Below are 17,805 nucleotides of genomic sequence, written 5' to 3'. Positions count from 1 at the left end.
TCAACGTTTTCTTTAAATTTTAGCTGTATGACGACACATATCAGATGTCTAAACGTGTCTCATTTCGAGTGAAATGCATTAGAAAATTTTGTGTTATTTGTAGGTATTTGTTTTTTACTTACATTTTTCTTTACGAAACTAACAAGTGTTGCACCTTTTAGCAATCCTGATTAAAACCACAAACTTTCAATAAAACTTCCTAATACACTGCAGTGGTTCTTTTTTAAATGAAACTCTTCCAAAGTCAATCAATCTTGAACATTTTCAATTTACAGTTCAACAAACAGTCTTGATTCTAGAGCCATCGTGTCATTATTTTTTATTATTTGGACCTAGAAATCTTATTCACGAAAATTAACCCTAATGGCCAAAAAATTGCAGCAATTTCACCAAAACTCTAGGAGCTTGGGCCCTGCACCATCAAAGTTGCAGATACTGTTCCCGTCTCGGACAACCTGATATCAAACAGTAGTGATATCAGACTTCACTTGAAAATATACATCTAAATATAATTCCAAGTGAAAGTAGCCTTACGGGGTAATAATGCAAAGTTTAACAAAACACTATTCTAAATATTTAATAATAACTTCATCACCAACAGAATGGACAACCATTGGGTTGCCTTCACTGGGTTATGAGGAATTACATCACAACAGCTGATGGAACACTTGAGTTCTGATTGCTGATTATAATAATAATAATCATCATAAATAGCATATTTTTTCTATATCTGTCACGTACACAACTGGGTGTAAGTGGCATTTTGCCTTTAGGAAAGTTGCATGAAATACCCGATGTTATATGTTATATGTTAATGATCGCCTCTCAGATCAAATTTATTACTAAAACAAAGTGATCAATAAAACAAACACCATTTCGGTAATTTTCTCTAACATTTATTTTAAAGTAAAAGTAAGTATCAAATTATAATCTAGCTAGATATAACGAACGATAGCAAATTTCAAAAAATATATTCTACCCAAATATATTTTCCAAAAAAGCCTGTCATTCGAAACAATAAATAAATTACTTGGATTCATCATCAGTTTTGATAATGATAGCCTTGGTTCGAAGGTGGCAAGTAGGCGGCATTCGCCGATCTGAAATAGAAAAAGATAATAAATATTTTAAAATACGAGATTTATTTATTTCTGACAACTAATTTCAAATTATTAATGACGAAAACGGCTTCATTAGCAACGCATTTGCATAATTTTTAATGATGGATTTGAGTTTTCGGCGTTGAACGAGATTTTTGGAGTCAAGGATGAAAAGATTGAGGAAGTTAAAACAAAATTATAAACTTAATAAAATTTATGAAATTTTGTTTCGATTATTAAATAAATTAATGTATATAATATAATTAAATCTAATGTATAATTAAAAAATAAAACAAATAGATAACCGAAATGACAAGACAACGAATTTGTTGAAGGACTATATGGTATTAATATTGGTAATTTTGTTTTAATTACATTATTTATTTTTATACAATGATTATTACTGAAATTTATATGTATATATATATATATATATATATATATATATAATTATTATAAATCGATGAATACATAAGAGATGCATTTATAAATAGTGAATAAATAGTGACCAGAATTTTATATAAAATGTGCATTTAAATGTGCAGTAGAATAGTCTATAGTTGTCTTATAGACTTTTGTTGGTAAAAATAAGTTATATTTTATTTAATATCAACATTTAAATTGGGAAAACATATGGCAATGAAAATTTGATTTAAAATGTGCATTTTAGTTAAAAAAATAAAATGTTGTTTAAAGAGTTTTGTGGTAAAAAAGTTTTGTACTTTTGTTCATGTAAATTGCATCTTTAACTTTAACGCAATCAATTCTATAATTTTGATTATTTTATGATAATTTCAATTTATGCAAAGACGTTTTAAACATTTCTTCCCAAAAACAATTTTTGCTAGAAATTTTGTTTCTATTAATTTTCTTTTACAAAGTTGTTAATGTTCTAAAATTTTTAGCAAAAATTGAATTAAAGACAAAGATTTGATTAAACCAAATAAAATTTAATAACATAAAATTTACTGATTGAAATAAAAGGTGAAAACAAAATCTTGCTAATTATTTTATTATCTCAAATTTTATAATTATAAAAATTAATAAACATTAAATAAATAGATCAATATACTATAATATATTGTTATCTCTATTTACAGTTTGATTGTTTATAAAATGTTGTTTGAATTAATAAAACAATTAGCGAATACTTGTAAACGTTAAAAAAAGTTTGAAAAATTTAAAGCATTTTGTGAAACAATTATTAAAATTGATTGCTTAGGTTAGAATTAGCTTAGAATTCATGAAAAAATGTTTAAAAATAGTAAATGTGATGAAAAAAAATATTTTAACAAATATAGATAGAAGTATGTATGAATTGAACTCTTCTTATCGTAAGAAACATCGCAATGTAAATAATATAAATCTAGTTAGTATTGGTATTTTGCCTTTAGGCAAGTTACATGAACTTCCTGATATGTGTAAATAATCGACCTAATCAATAAAAAATAAATTAATTTATGAGTGATTAAAAGTATTTCAAGTGGATTTATTACAAATCATTGAAAAGCGAACACGTTAATCCAATCGGAGTATTTTCTAAAAGCCAATTTCCACAAATTTACAATTTTTATAATTGAACTAGTTTCCGTAGGACTTTAATAGTTTAGTATGTTCATTAGGACCAAATACTCTATTGTTATATCAAGTATATCGTCCAATTTTAATTTTAACAAACATCAAAAAAATTACTCATTTTCTCAAACTTTGATGAATTTTTAAAATTAAACTGCTTGTCGTAAAGCCATAATATTTCAGTAAGTTCTGTAAGACCATGATATATATCGCCAAAAAAAGTTCCATAAAAATCGGCTTAAATTTTTTTCAACGGTTAATTACAAGAAAGCGGTTCGGTAGATTTTCACCTAAAACTAATCAGTATCATTCCCAACTAATATCTTTCGAACAGTTTTTGATTTTTTGAAATCGATTCGGTAGTATGAGCTTAAATGTGGACGAAAGGTTTAACACTTTTTTCCAAATTTCAAATAAACGGCTCGGCCGATCGTCGCACAGAACTTAGGAACTATAGTGCTCATTGAGATACATCAAACGGCTTTAAAATTTTTGAAATCGGTTCAGCCGTTTTTGAGAAAACTTTGATTTACGGCAAAAAATCTGGTCACACACACACACACACACAGTCTCATTCGATTCAGAATGGCTTGAAACGTCGAGAAAATATAAAATTAGCGAATCGGATTTTTTGATGAAAACATAAACTTCTCCTTCGGGAAGTTAATAATGAGTTCTATTATAATTTTTTTTCTACTCACGGTGCTTGTTTCTGTTGCGTCGTGGTTACTGGGTGATATCCGTATTTATCGGCGGTGTAATGGACTGTGTGCACCTTGCCGGTAGGATCGGTGTACGAGTAAGAGCCGGAGACGCTCAAGGAGGGCTCTTCGCCGTCGTTGAAGTCCTTCAGTTCGCCCTTTTGCTCTTGTTTGGTGCCGTCGGCGCTCTCGAAACTGAAAAATAAAAGTTAGAGTTAATGGTAATAAAAATGATATACAGTACAAGTTCCTTGTTTCTTCCTTCAATCGCGTTTTCGCGGCCAAAAAAAATTGCTACCCAATTCCTATATTCGCGGCAAAACATGTCATTTTTCGCATTCCAATATTAGTACAGTAAACGGAGCGTTTTAGGTTTGAATTTTTTTACTGTTCTCCGAACTGAATGAAATTTTGGAATTAGTTTCATCTTACCCTCAAGTTCAAAAGTGAAAACAATTCGGGTTGCGCCATCACCCCCCGGAAGAATGACACCCCTTCTCAATCGTGTAATTACATTTTTTCAAAATAACGTCGGAAATCGATAGAAGAACTAATTATAAGAAAAAAATGTATTCTATAGTTTTTCAAAAAAACTAATACTTTTCAAGTTCCTGGCCACTAAAGATTCATATATTTTTGGCGTTTTTCTTCGTTTTTTTTTGCAAATATCTCCTAAAATATACATTTTAACGAAAATCATGTAATGAACAAAATAATGTCAATAAAAATCTTAATAAATCGGTATTACATAAAGTGTTCTAGGAAAAATATTAAGCAAGATTTGAAAGAGCAAATTCGTTTTTTATTTTGTTCAAGATTTAATTGTTGTATTTAAAGCCATCTAGTGTCGAGGTTTTACATTTTATGCATTTCGGTGAAATTGAGTTTTATAGTGCTCAACATAAGCTTTAAAATGAGTGCTGTTACAAGTTTGTTACGTGTAAAATTAGTGAGCTATCATGCAAATAAGAAGCATTTACGAAGTTTTTTTCTTTTAAACCATATGGTTTAATGAGCGCCATTTCCACCAGAATTAAAGCAATTCACATTCCATCTAGAATTCACTTAATTATAGATATCTTGATGGATTCTAGCAGATTCACTACTTTAGTACAAACTATTTTCAGAAAACTCACGATTTTATAAAAACTTTTTTAAAAAGAAAAAAAGGTTATACTCTTTTTTCCTCTCCGTTTACTGAACTATATGTATTATACCCAAAATCCTTTATAAGTCATTTTGAACCAATAAAGAAAACTTTGACATAATCCGTCTTCATTGCCTTTGGCCGTCTTTGCCGCTATCGATGATTTTGAGAAAAAAAATTATTTTATTTTTAAATATATAGCCCACAGATTTCTTCGAATAGGATAACCATATAAACAAAATTACAATATAGTAAAATTAAAAATGTGCTTAACATAAAATTACATATAATACAGAATGTAACAATATTATTTATTTACAGAATAAGATAAAATAATGAAAAATATTTGGAAAAAAAAATAAAAAGGTTAACTTGTGCAGATAGAGATTATTTGATTAGGTGAAGTGTTGTGAATATCTATTTCATTATTAATTAAGTTAAAGTTAGAGGACATAAGGCGAATTTAAGAGAGAATTAGATTTAGGAGCAGGATAATTAAAGAATAATTGTGAACACGTAGATAGTCTTCGAACATTGAAGAATAGTTGGTTAAGAATAAAAGGACAGTCTATAGCATTATTGAAAAGTTTAAATAAGAACATAATAGTACAGATAAATCGACGTGAGGCAAGAGAAGGTAAACCGAATTCTTTTAATAAAGTGTTGTGGTCAAAGCCTGGTTCAGGGTAAATTTTATTTATGCTTTATAATAAAGATATTTTAGAAATTTTCGCTAAACTTTTAGAGTTGTTGATCTGATGAGGATACCGAATGATCAAACCATATCTAACTTTGAACGTACATTTGAATAGTACATGCAAAGAAGTGCATTATTTGAATTGAGTTATTAACAATTTTTCAGTATCATTCCTAAAGATTTATGTGCTCTGTTACAAATATCAGCTATATGATCGGTAAAAAACAAACCAGATTCAAATAAAACTCCTAAGCCTGATATTTTGTTAAATCTATCAATGCAGATGTTAGGGATTAATTATTCATAATGTATTAGAACTCGCTTATGTGAAAAATTAAGAATTTTGCATTTTGATATATTTAAATGTAGTTTGTTATAGACACACCAAATATATTATGTGAAAATGTAAACCTTATTTATTACTCAATAAATAAAATATATTTTTAGCAAAATTTTACTCAAATCAACATGAAATTCACATCAGTTGTTTCTACAAGCATTAAAAACGTGACATTTAATTTGAAAAACCTTATTGAAGAATTAAATTTTTAATATGGGATCTGTTATACTTAAGATATTGCATATTACAAAATAGTTTTCAACACTTTTTTGTCACTTTGGAACGTATTTCCCATAACATCTAGGGCTTCAACTATAACCTAATCCATGCGATTTTCAATAAATGAATTTCAAGCAAACTTTTTATTAATTATAGTGCGATCAATTATTCTAAACTTTAAATAAATTTTTCAATTATATTATAAAAATATAGTACTTATTTCATTTATATAGCATATTTTGAATAAAATATACTAATTCTTCATTTAATTCTTGAACATTGTCTTCTATATTATCACTGAAATGATAATATAAATGATTTATGATATTATAAATGATAAATGATTTATATATTACAAAATGATTTAAAAGTTTAGTAAAGAAAATCAATTTATTTCGACTAACCGTAGCCTTTTACATTCATATTGAAGGCCGTTGAAATCTTTCCTAATATTTTTGAATTTCAATCAACATTTCATTAAAATAACGCATCTGTTCTAATATGCTTATTTTAATAATGAATTCATACAAAATCGTAATTTATTGCCGACATTTTCGCCATTGATGCGTAAACTAACACAAGTAGAAATTTATATATATATATATATATATATATATATATATACACATGTGACAACATAATTTCATAACATCTATAAATCCAGTATTTAGTCAGAAATATTTATATTTTTCTAAATGATTTGCATATAACACACATAATAAAAACGATTTTTTGATTCGATCATTTCGTAACCTCTAAATGTGTTGACATGAAGGCAAGATGTACATGAGAGGACCTTTTATATATATATATATATATATATATATATATATATATATATATTAAATTGTAAAAGTTGTATTAGTGTCGAAATTTGATTCTAAATTAATTGGTGTTTAGATAAAGTTCTTGTTGACATCGTTATTTTCAATTATTTGCACACAATTCATATAGTTGAGACATTTATTGAGCTTACATTTTTTTAAAAGAAAACAAACATATATTATAAAGACTGAAACAAATAAGATCAATTCGAGCTCAATTAACAATTAAAATAATTGTATAAAAAATCACTCATTTGAATCAATTATCTCGAGAGTAAAATTTTTTTCTGATCTGTGACACACCATAAATATTACCATAAAAAGAAGTCCAAAATTATTTCTTGTTTTCGTATCATTATTATTAATTTTTTTATTATTGTATCAGGAATTCGTATAAAATTATTTTAGATATCTATTTTGTTAATTAATTTATATATTGCATATAAATTTATTTAATGTTTATCTCCAAAAAATCTTTTTTTATCTCCAAAAATTGACCTTTTCATTGATCCAATAAATTTATTGACTATGCTTGAAATAGTCTTATAGTTGGTCTAATTTTTATATAAGTATATACAGTAAAAGATAAGATAGTTTTATTAATGCAATAATATATTATCATCGATTATGATGGCTTGTTCAGGGAAAAATAAATAAATAAATAAAATCTTGAGGAATTTTTATGAAATTGGCCCACGAGCTGTGAATTTCAAGATACTTATAGGTCATTTGTGCGGGTTCAGGGTTTATTACCCAATTTTGACAAATATGTATATATATATATATATATATATATATATAAATTAATATTTGTCTATTAAGTGGGTGAACTTGGACCATCACAAAAATCTTCATTTAGCCCGAAGGCATCATTCCAAAATATATTCGGTGTCGAGTGTTAAGTAATAGTGTTTTGATGAAACCGAAAGATATAAGATGTTATCTTATATTATTCATAAAAAATAAAGATTCAATTCTGTTGCCTTTTGAATATTTTATAACACCGCATAATAAAGGTTTTACTATTTTTGAGAAATCCGGTTTGCGCCGAGTTGTAAAATTGATAGTAATTTTGCACGAGAGATAGATGTTGAAGTAAATTGTTGAAATAGTAAGTGGAATTGTTACTATTTTAAATATATTATATTTATATATGTATTTATATATATATATATATATATGTAATTATATATATATATATATGTATATACATATATATATATTTGTTGAAATATTAATTAATTTATTCGTAACTATAAGCCGCAATCAGTAAGAATTATTATTATTTCAAGCAAAATCTTACTTTATCATTATTTTAGACAAAAAATTTAAAATGATATAAAATTAGAAAGCAACCAAATGATCCTTTCTAGTTATAATTATATTATTAAATTTTTTTTTAAAGTTTTTAAAAATAAACATCATTTCTGTAACCAATTCTACTTTTTTTTTTAAATCTATTTAATTCTTTACAAAGCGTCTTTGTATGTACGATTGATGTCAAATGTAAATACTTAAAAAAAAAATTACAATTCGATTCATTGTTAACAATTTGACAAAATATGTCATCAATAGTATTGCTTAACATTTTATTTGAAGTGGTAAATTATTTTTTCATTTAATATCATTGTGCTTTTATAATAGGCCTCTAGATTTATGACTTGCAAATCTGCGAATTTTGTAAATGATAGAATATTTAAAAAAAACTGAAAAGAAACTCTTCAACAGTTGCGAAATAGCATTTGTCAATTTAATTGATATATGACTTTTACCTACTTCTATAAGACTTTTTACTTTTTTTTCAAATTTAAGTAACAAATTAATTAATACATTTAGTCCTATATATGGATATAATCACCTGGGTGTGTAGAAAATGATACTTGTAATATTATTTACTAAACATGCTAATAAAATTAATAACAAATATATACTAATAAAAATGTATCTAATGTAAAAAATGCACATCTAATTATACTTTTTAGTGCAAAGCTATATGTACTTCAAATATAAAAAATATTGTGAAAAAATGAGTACATTTGAATTTAAACTAGTGGGGTGTATGGCATCGTGCCTTGAGGCAAATTGCTGGAACTTCCCGTACAGTAACGAAATGTTCGAAGAATATTAAATGTTTTCAAATAGATTATTATTAATATTGTAACATTGTCTAATATTCATAAGAATTATATAAACTGAATTGCAAAGTTAAAATTATTTGTTCAAAGTATATTAGAGCTTTAGTCAGAATTAAAAATAAAATCAGATTTATTTTCGATATACAAAAAAAATTTTTTTCGAAAAAAAAAGTTGAAACAAAATTTTTTTTTTCAAAATCAATTATTTTGTTAAGACAAGCAGAAAGTTCTTTGAATCATTTAAATCGGACGCTTAATTCTCTCAAAAACTGCCATTTTTTACATATTTAGCTCCGTATCTTCAAAATGGCTGGGCCTGCCTTTGCCAAAAACTAATAAACACTTCTCCCAATCATTACTAATTGAATGTTTTTTAGATCATTCAAATCGGATACTCCGTTCTCTCAAAAAGTCGATTTCTATTTTCTGCACTCGTTGCTCCGTATCTCCGCAACGGCTGGACCTGCCTTCGCCAAAAACTAATCAGCTCTTTTCCCTATCAATAAGAATCGAATGTTTTTTGAAACATTCAAATCGGTTGATCCGTGCGCCCGAAAACGTGACTGGAAATTTGTATCCATACATACATACATACACACACACACACACACACATCCATTGTTTCTGAGGTATGCCAATATGTTCAGAAACCTTCAAAACGTCGAGAAATGTAAAAATTTTCAATTCCGATTTTCGGCCCATTACAATAACTTACCCTACGGGAAGTTAATAAAAATCATTTTACTTGTATTGACGAAATGAAGTTCAAATTTTTAGAAAGGTGTGTTACACTATGAAAAAAAGTAAAAAAATGCAATTTGGCAGTCAAAAATTATCACTAGGCATATGCACAACAAATTATCAGGTATTTTATATAGATTTATAATTACGGTACGGAAAGTTCCAGCAATTTGCCTTAAGGCAAGAAGCCATGCACCCCACTAGTTAACTTCCCGTGGGGCAAATTATAGTAATCGCAAAAAATTCGAAAATGAAAATTTTTATAGATTTTTACGTTACAAAACCTTCTGAATATTTTGGCATACCTTAGAAAAAAATGAATGTATGTGTGTGTGTGTGCGTGTATGTATGTTCGGATACAAATTTCCGTCGACGATTTCGGAAACACGGATCAACCGATTTAAATAATTCAAAAAACATTCGATTTGTATTGATAAGGAGACGTGCTGATTAGTTTTTGGCGGAGGCAGGTCTAGCCGTTCCGAAGATACGGCGCAAAAAGTGCCGAAAACGGTAACTCAGTTTTTAAGATAACGGAGCGTCCGATTTGAATAATTTAAAAAACATTTTATTTGTATTGACTAAATGAAGAACTGTTCGAATTTTTGGAAAGGCAGGTCCGACGACTTTGGAGATATAAAGCAAAAAGTAAAAAAATGAGCCATTTGGCGGTCAAAAATGATTATTAGACATATGCACATCAAATTATCAGATATTTTATAGAGATTTTCATAATGTGTACACATTTTGAGATTTTTAATTACGATACGGGAAGTTCGAACAATTTGCCTTAAGGCACAATGCCATACACCCCATTAGTTATTTCACAAACCGCAGCTACTTTTACATTTAATATTATATAATTGTAAGTATACTTCATGATTCAATTATTAATTTTCTACTCACGCATAGTGGTAGCTTCCATCTCCGTTGTTGACATTCTCCTGTCTAAGGATGGCGACGTTGGCACCGGAGCTGCTGCTGCCTCCAACGGCGTGATGGGCAGGGGCTGGCCCTTGAAGGGGCGCCTGCAAAAAGTCGCCGTGTCCTCCGGACTGACTGGCCGAGAAAGGAGCAGGGTTGTGGCCCTCCAGGCGGGCGGCCATGCAGGCGCAGGCTACGGCGGAGAGGATCAGAAACTGGGAGAAGAGAGTAAAGGAAATATGAGATTAATATGTATATATATATATATATATATATATATTAGGGTGGTCCTTAAAATGGTCATTATCGAATTTCCTTGCTCCCAGGGGCTCAAATGGTTTCAAATTGATAAAAAACCATTTTCTGAAAGTTTTAGCTCTTAATATTAACTTTTAGATAGAGCGCAATTCAATCAAAGTTTTGTATGGAAAGAGCATGAGAAAATTTTCACAAATTTAAAAAATGTTTTTTAGATATAACTTAGCTAACAATTGAATGAGTTTTATTAAAAATTCGACGCTCTACAAAACAAATTTTAAAAATCCTGTTTGGCAGAGCGTCAGTTTTAATTCATTTACCACTAAGTTATACCTAAAAAACATTTTTAAAATTTTAGAATTTTTTTCCATGCTATTTCCATACAAAGCTCTGATTGAATTAATATTAAGTTAATATTAAGAGCTAAAACTTTGGAAGCATTAAAGCCCCTGGTAGCAATAAAATATGAACCATGTTATAGTCCATATTAACGACCACCCTAATATATATATATATATATATATATATTTGTTTTTTCACGAACATTGAATTCAAGAAATAAAGTATTACGACGTTTTGAAACCAGATACATTCCATCTTCAGGTTTTCTATCTAAAAAAATATAAATATATTAACGAACAGTACGCTATTTTTTTTTTTAAATTATGGGTTATAAATATTTCAAAAGTTTTAGAAATTGAGAAGAAACAATTCTTTACTTGCAACTTTCTAAAAAAGAAAAATTTCTTACGTACTTATGCACATTTAATATTTCTTGCATTAATAAATTAATCTCATTATTGATTATATTTTTTATATAAATATTGTGTGATATGAATTTATTGATAAAATATAAAGATTTTTAAAATGCGAGTAAAAGTAGTAGATATCTGAAAACTCGTGCAAGTAGTTCCAAATTTAATTTTATATTTGGGCATATATTCATTAAGTATTTCTTAAAATACTAAATTTTGTTATAGTTCTTTTTATACACGGTTACAAATTATAATTTTAATTTTAAATCCTCTATATTAGCTTTCAAACAATATAAACCAGAAAACGTTTATGATTTTATTCTTTGTTTTATTTTCCGGATATTTTTATTCTTACTCAAAGTTATAAGTTGTGTAAATTTTTGTACAATTTACAAATAGTTAATATTAAATAGTATTAAAAAACGTGTGGGTTTTATCAGATTTAACACAAAAGCACAAAAGCACAAAAAGTCCTGCAGAATTATAGTATAAAATAATAAAAATATGATTTGTTATTAATCAAAATATATTCATAATGAAAGAAATAGATTTTGCTATTAATTTTGTAAAATTATTGATATTTATCATTTTTTTAACTAAACTTTTTAATACTGTCTTTTCATTACTATCGACTTGAACATTAAATTTAAATAAAAAGAAAATTAAACTATACTATAAAAAAACCTTATTAAAACTAAAAATGTATCACGATGACACGCATGCTAATTAAGAATAATTTTTCACAATTTTTATATTTATACAAATTCTTAGACTTAGATTATTTGAATTAGAATTTACTAAACCAGCACTTGTTCTTGGCTAAAATTCGTTATTTTCATACATGGATTTGCAAAATTTAATAAATTTTAAATATAATATTGATAGCTATATGATTGATTATTCTTCATATTTTATCAATTTATAATCGTTTATACTGCAATAAAAAATATTTTCTCTCGTTAATTCCTTTGCAGATAAATACAATTCATAATGAAGTTTTAAAATATATAAAAATGAATTTTTTTTCATTTTAACTCCCGATTGTATTGTATAACTTGATATTTTTTAATTGATCTCAAATCTCAAATAGCTTTCTTCGGTAGTAATGAAAGTTTATCATATATTACCATTTTGCACCTATTTAATATTTAAAAAATATTAAAAAAGTATAAAAAATTCCAACATTTAATTCATTCACAATTGAAAACGTAACTATATGTTTATATATTTTATTTCTTGCAATTTTAATTTTGCAAATCCAAAAAATAGTAAAAATTTATTCACTCTTTAAAACAACTTTCAAACTTGAATTTTTTGTTAATTTTAATACAACTTTGTTTTTAATCATATAAAGAAACTAATGACATTAGTTTGTAAATATTGAGATTTTTTTAAACTTATTAATAAAAACAAAAATCATTACCATATCCAAAAAATAAAGTATTAAATGAGAAATATATTAATTGTTATTGTTTTATATTGCTCATAACAAAATTGCTAAAAACAATTTAACAAAACTCTGGAATTTATTTGGAAATTTTTCATAAAACAAATAAAAATATAAAAGACAAATAAATTTAATAAATACTTGAATTTGCAGTTAAAAACAAATAAAACAAACAGATAAAAACAAATTTAATAAACACTTGAATTTGCACAAATAAAATGCAAAAAATAAAATACTCAAATCAAAATTTTGATCTTTGGAACTCTATATTTTTTAGGCATTTAAAGTTGAAGTATTTATTTCTGGAAAAATGCAAAAACAGTACTTTTTACTTATTTAAAATAGCTGTGACTATTTCAAATAAATGAAAAAAATATAAAGTATTTTGCAAAAACAAATTAAGTAAACCACTCTATATTAACTAGGTGCAAAATAATATCATATAATAAACATGTATTAATTAATTTATTAATAATCCAGTGTGTATACACTTATGTTTTTAACCACATCACTAATACTTGTAACACTTTTAAAAAAAGTAATTTAAATAAACCTAATTTCCTACAAGGCAATTTTGGAAACTTAGACACCAATTAAGAAAATCTCAGTACACAAATTCAATAAATCAATTATTACTCACAGCTTTCATTTTAAAATAAATTTTTTATCCTGGATTTGAAAAAATCACACGATAAACGAGTTCTGATTAAAACTGATGAGATCGTATAGTTTGAAATTTGTTTTTATATCATAAAGATGGGCCCCTTCTTTTCTGATGACATAAGAGTAGATCATCATCATCATCTTAGAAGATTTTTAGACGAGTTCTTTTGGGAAGATCTATCTATCTATATATTAATCGAAAGTGAACGTTGTTATCGATGAAAAAAATCGAATATCGAATAATTCAAGAACATGAGAGAAAAAAATTGGAATGAAAACATGGTTTTGATTAGATGATGGAGCACATTTGGATGGGCAATCCAAATGATTGGTGGTAATTGAAAAGGGCCTTTGGTAATAAAAAAGGTTTGGTAATCGAAGGTTGGGTAATTAGACAAAGTTTAATGTTAGGTGTCTAGTTCTTAGATAAGCTATATATATATATATATATATATATATATATATATATATATATATATTAGGGTCGTCCTTAAAATGGTCATTTTTGAATTTCCTTGCTCCCAAGAGCTCAAATGATTCCAAATTGATAAAAAGCAATTCTCTGAAAGTTTTAGCTCTTAATATTATCGTTTAGATAGAGCGCAATTCAATCAAAGTTTTGTATGGAAATAGCATGAAAAAATTTTAAAAAATTTTGCGGAGCGCCGAATTTTCAATAAAATATGGCACGAATTTTCACTTTTGTCGCTAAGTCTTACCTAAATTTTTTTTTCAATTTTCAAATTTTTTTCCATGCTATTTCCATATGAAGTTTGATTGAATTGCGCAATATCTAAAAATTGACATTAAGAGCTAAAACTTTCAGAGAATTGTTTCTTATCAAATTACAAATAATATTGACATGTACAAATCTGAACAAAAATATGCATTTTCCTTAAATTTCTAACTATTCTCAAACTCACAATCCAAATTGTCTGGTTATAATAAAATTATGACAAAAAAATAAAAAAATCTCTTAAAAAAATATACGAAAATGCCTTTATGACATCATGCCTTAAAGCAAATTGCTTGAACTTCCCGCCTTCTAATTTCACATTCTTATAAGCTCCGAAAAGGAAAAATCTATTTTTTTTTGAAAATTTTGAATATTTTTAAACACTTTTGAAAATTGTGAAAACGTTTGAAAATTTTGAATAATGAAAAAAAAAGTCATTTAGAAAATACTGATATTTTTTAAAAACTTAGAAATTTTTTAAAAACAATTTTTTTTTTTTTTTTTTATTTTGACAATTTTGACATTTTTTAAAAAGTTTTTGATACATATTCATATCGAATTTTGAATTTTTTATTTTTGACATTTTTTAAAAAGTTTTTGATACCTATTCATATCGATTGCTTCCAATTACAAAATATCTGATTTTCGACCCCCAAATGGCATTTTTTTAACTTTTTTTTCTAGATCTCTAAAATCGCTGGACCTGCCTCGATTTTAGTTGATTTTTAATTAATTTTTACTGTTCTCTCATAAACTTAATTTAATTGTCATTTCTGCACCTTTTGCATCGTATCTCCAAAAACGGCTGGACCTACTTTTGTCAAAAACTAATCAGCACGTCTCCCTATGAATAGAAATCGAATGTTTTTTGAATTGTTCAAATCGGTTGAACTTTGTTTCCAAAATTGTCTACGAAAATTTGTATCCACATACACACACACACATACATCTTTTTTTAAGGTATGCCAGAAACCTCTAAAACGTGAAGATATATAAGAATTTTCATTTTTTGATTTTTGAAAAATACTTGTTTCATTAAGCTTTTCTTATCAATTTTCTCTCTTCAATTACGAATAATAAAATGTATCCAATTTGTAATTTTTTTGTTGTAAATTATAGAAATATTAGATTTATTTAGATTGTAGGCAGTTCCAGTTAAAATACACAATATATACTCTAATTATTAAAATATATTCTGAATGTAAATAAAATCATTTGGTGGTAGTTGAAAAGGGCTTTTGGTGATAAAAAAAGTTTGGAATTCGAAGGTTGGGTAATTAGAAGTCTGATGATTTGTTAGATAAAATATAAGTAAAGTCAAATATAAGAAAGATCAAATTTTCCACATATTTTTTGCAAATTTGTTCCCAAACTATTAAGACATGTCTAGAAAACATAATTAGCAAATTCTGGTAAAAATATTAAATTTCTCCTTCGGGAACATAAAAATTGTAAATTCATCATCCTTGACTTATTATGTATTTTTTATTATCTTGTCTATGTTTGTGTATTAATAATTTTTTCTTTTTGTATACACACACATCAATTTTTTCTAAGGTATACAAAAATGTTCAGAAACCTCTGAAACGTGAATATATGCAAAAGTTTTCAATTTCGATTTTTAGACAATTACAAAAACTTACTCTAAGAAAAGTTAAAAATTCGATTGTTCTGTGTTTAAACCAAAGATAAAATCATATATATATATCTCTTTAAAAAATGCAGATTTTAAAAGTGTCATTTAATCTTATGGCAGATCTGATAAAATTCATTAATCATTTTGTCAAAAATATTCGAAATTAATTTGTCATCAGTGTCATCTTTCGGCTTTTGTCTGTTTCCCCATAAAAAATTTAATTGCGTGATATATGGCGATAGAACTTTTTTTTACGATTCCGCGATTCTTTCGCTAATTGATCATATAAAGAACATATATATATATATATATATATATATATATGTATATATTTATATATCAATATGCTAAGTTTTAGTAAAATGTCCGAACAGATTGTTTTTCAAATAATTACGAAGAAATTCGACAAACAGATTTCGACTAAAAACTGATCAGATATCACAATAGAATCTTTCAAAAAATGTTTGAATTTTTAAAATCACTTCAGATTTTTTGGCAAAAATGTTGCAAAAACTTTTAACATTTTTTGCTCAATTAACAATTTAACCCTCTCCACTCAGATGCCGCCGCTGTAGCTGCAAAATTCATATAAATCTCGGAATTCCTGAGTCAAAAGTTATATTGAGTTACTTTTATTGCATTTGTTTCTTTGCAAATAATTGAGTAAAAAATTAAAACTCATTTAAAACATTAAGAGCAAGCAAGTATTATATTTAAAATATCCTTTAATTACCTGCTGTATTTTTTATATCACTTAGAAAAAGAGCATTGTTTCGAAGTATACAAAAACAAAAATTACTTAATTGAGCATTTAAAAAAGAGAAATTTGTTCAATTGATTTTTTCTCTTTAGACAATTTTTGTTCCGCATATAACATATTCTATCACATAAAATATAAAATAAAATTTTCACAAATGTAGGATAAAATTTTCTATCACATGATTTAAAAAAAAAATCCTTCGAGTTTATCCACAAAAAAACCCAAGATAGTTTCTAAAACTTTCCTCATAATTTCCTTTAAATTCCACAAATGTATTAAATGTCCTTAACTGGATAGTTGTAAATAAAATATAGAATAAAAAAAATCCTTAAAATTTGTTTGACTTTTAATTCAGTTTTTTTTTTATCTTTAGTAACTATGTATAAAATTGAAATGTTGCAATTTAGTTTAATTTATAAAAAATTAAAGCAGTTTTCAATCACACAATGAATTAAATAATACAATTTAAAGAGTCATTTAATTTAAATTAAAAATAAAACATTGACATTAATAGTTTTTATGATTTTATGAAAGCACATCAAAGGTGCAATTTGACTTTGAGCAATTATATTGCAGAAACCAAACCAATTATATCACAACAAATAACACATATCAAACAAACAACTATCTGACTATATTCAGTAAAACTCCCAGCTAAATCATCATTATAGAAATGTGTTTTTTTTTTCAAAAATTTGTCAGAGTCCTTTTGAATGCAAAATATAAATTTTCATGGGTACATTTTTTACAGAGATAACAATGTATATAACCTTGATCTGGTCAAAAATATTCGTCGCACTAAAATAACAAACAATAGTCTGCTGTTATCCTTTTTTAAAATCGGTCCATATATTTTTTGGGGAAAGGTCTAAATTCGGCTCACATCCATATATCCACACACACACATACTTTTTACAAATTTAGTCCCATTCGATTCAGAACGACTTGAAACGTCGAGAAAACCAACTTCTCATCAAGTTCCAAAGATGCATCATTTATCGCCATATAATTCTTTGACATTTAACCAATCGCCAATAATTTTTATTAAATGTTAATTTCAAAGATATATACATTATTTTTTCCTTTCATGAAATCTAAATCTATTTCTTTTTTTTTATATCGAACTCGAAGTTGTGTCATTTCGATC

The 17,805-nt window shown here is 26.4% G+C and overlaps 1 protein-coding gene across 1 annotated transcript; it reads right to left on the bottom strand.

Annotated features, from left to right (window-relative positions):
• Nucleotides 1–1,042: 1,042 nt before the first annotated feature.
• LOC113389569 (larval cuticle protein 1-like) lies at nucleotides 1,043–10,585 on the bottom strand. Its single transcript, XM_026626589.1, has 3 exons — nucleotides 10,386–10,585; nucleotides 3,377–3,571; nucleotides 1,043–1,100 (listed from the first exon to the last, which is right to left on the bottom strand). The coding sequence occupies exons 1-3, from the start codon at nucleotides 10,583–10,585 to the stop codon at nucleotides 1,043–1,045; spliced, it is 453 nt and encodes a 150-aa protein (XP_026482374.1).
• Between the last annotated feature and the right edge of the window lie 7,220 nt (nucleotides 10,586–17,805).

The sequence above is a fragment of the Ctenocephalides felis genome, unplaced genomic scaffold, assembly GCF_003426905.1.
Source record: "Ctenocephalides felis isolate EL2017-DRISC unplaced genomic scaffold, ASM342690v1 CF-g0.4_SCAFFOLD_03573, whole genome shotgun sequence".
Classification (NCBI taxonomy): Eukaryota; Metazoa; Arthropoda; class Insecta; order Siphonaptera; family Pulicidae; genus Ctenocephalides; species Ctenocephalides felis.
Note: the sequence above shows the minus strand (reverse complement) of the source record. Positions and strands in the feature narration are given on the sequence as shown.

Excerpts from the sequence above, each read along its gene's own strand:
- LOC113389569 (XM_026626589.1), bottom strand. The coding sequence starts at position 10,585 with ATGGCCGCCCGCCTGGAGGGCCACAACCCTGCTCCTTTCTCGGCCAGT. Across the intron at positions 3,572-10,385 it reads GATGGAAGCTACCACTATGC|TTTCGAGAGCGCCGACGGCA; the intron begins GTGAGTAGAAAA and ends TTTATTTTTCAG. Across the intron at positions 1,101-3,376 it reads ACGCAACAGAAACAAGCACC|ATCGGCGAATGCCGCCTACT; the intron begins GTGAGTAGAAAA and ends TTTCTATTTCAG.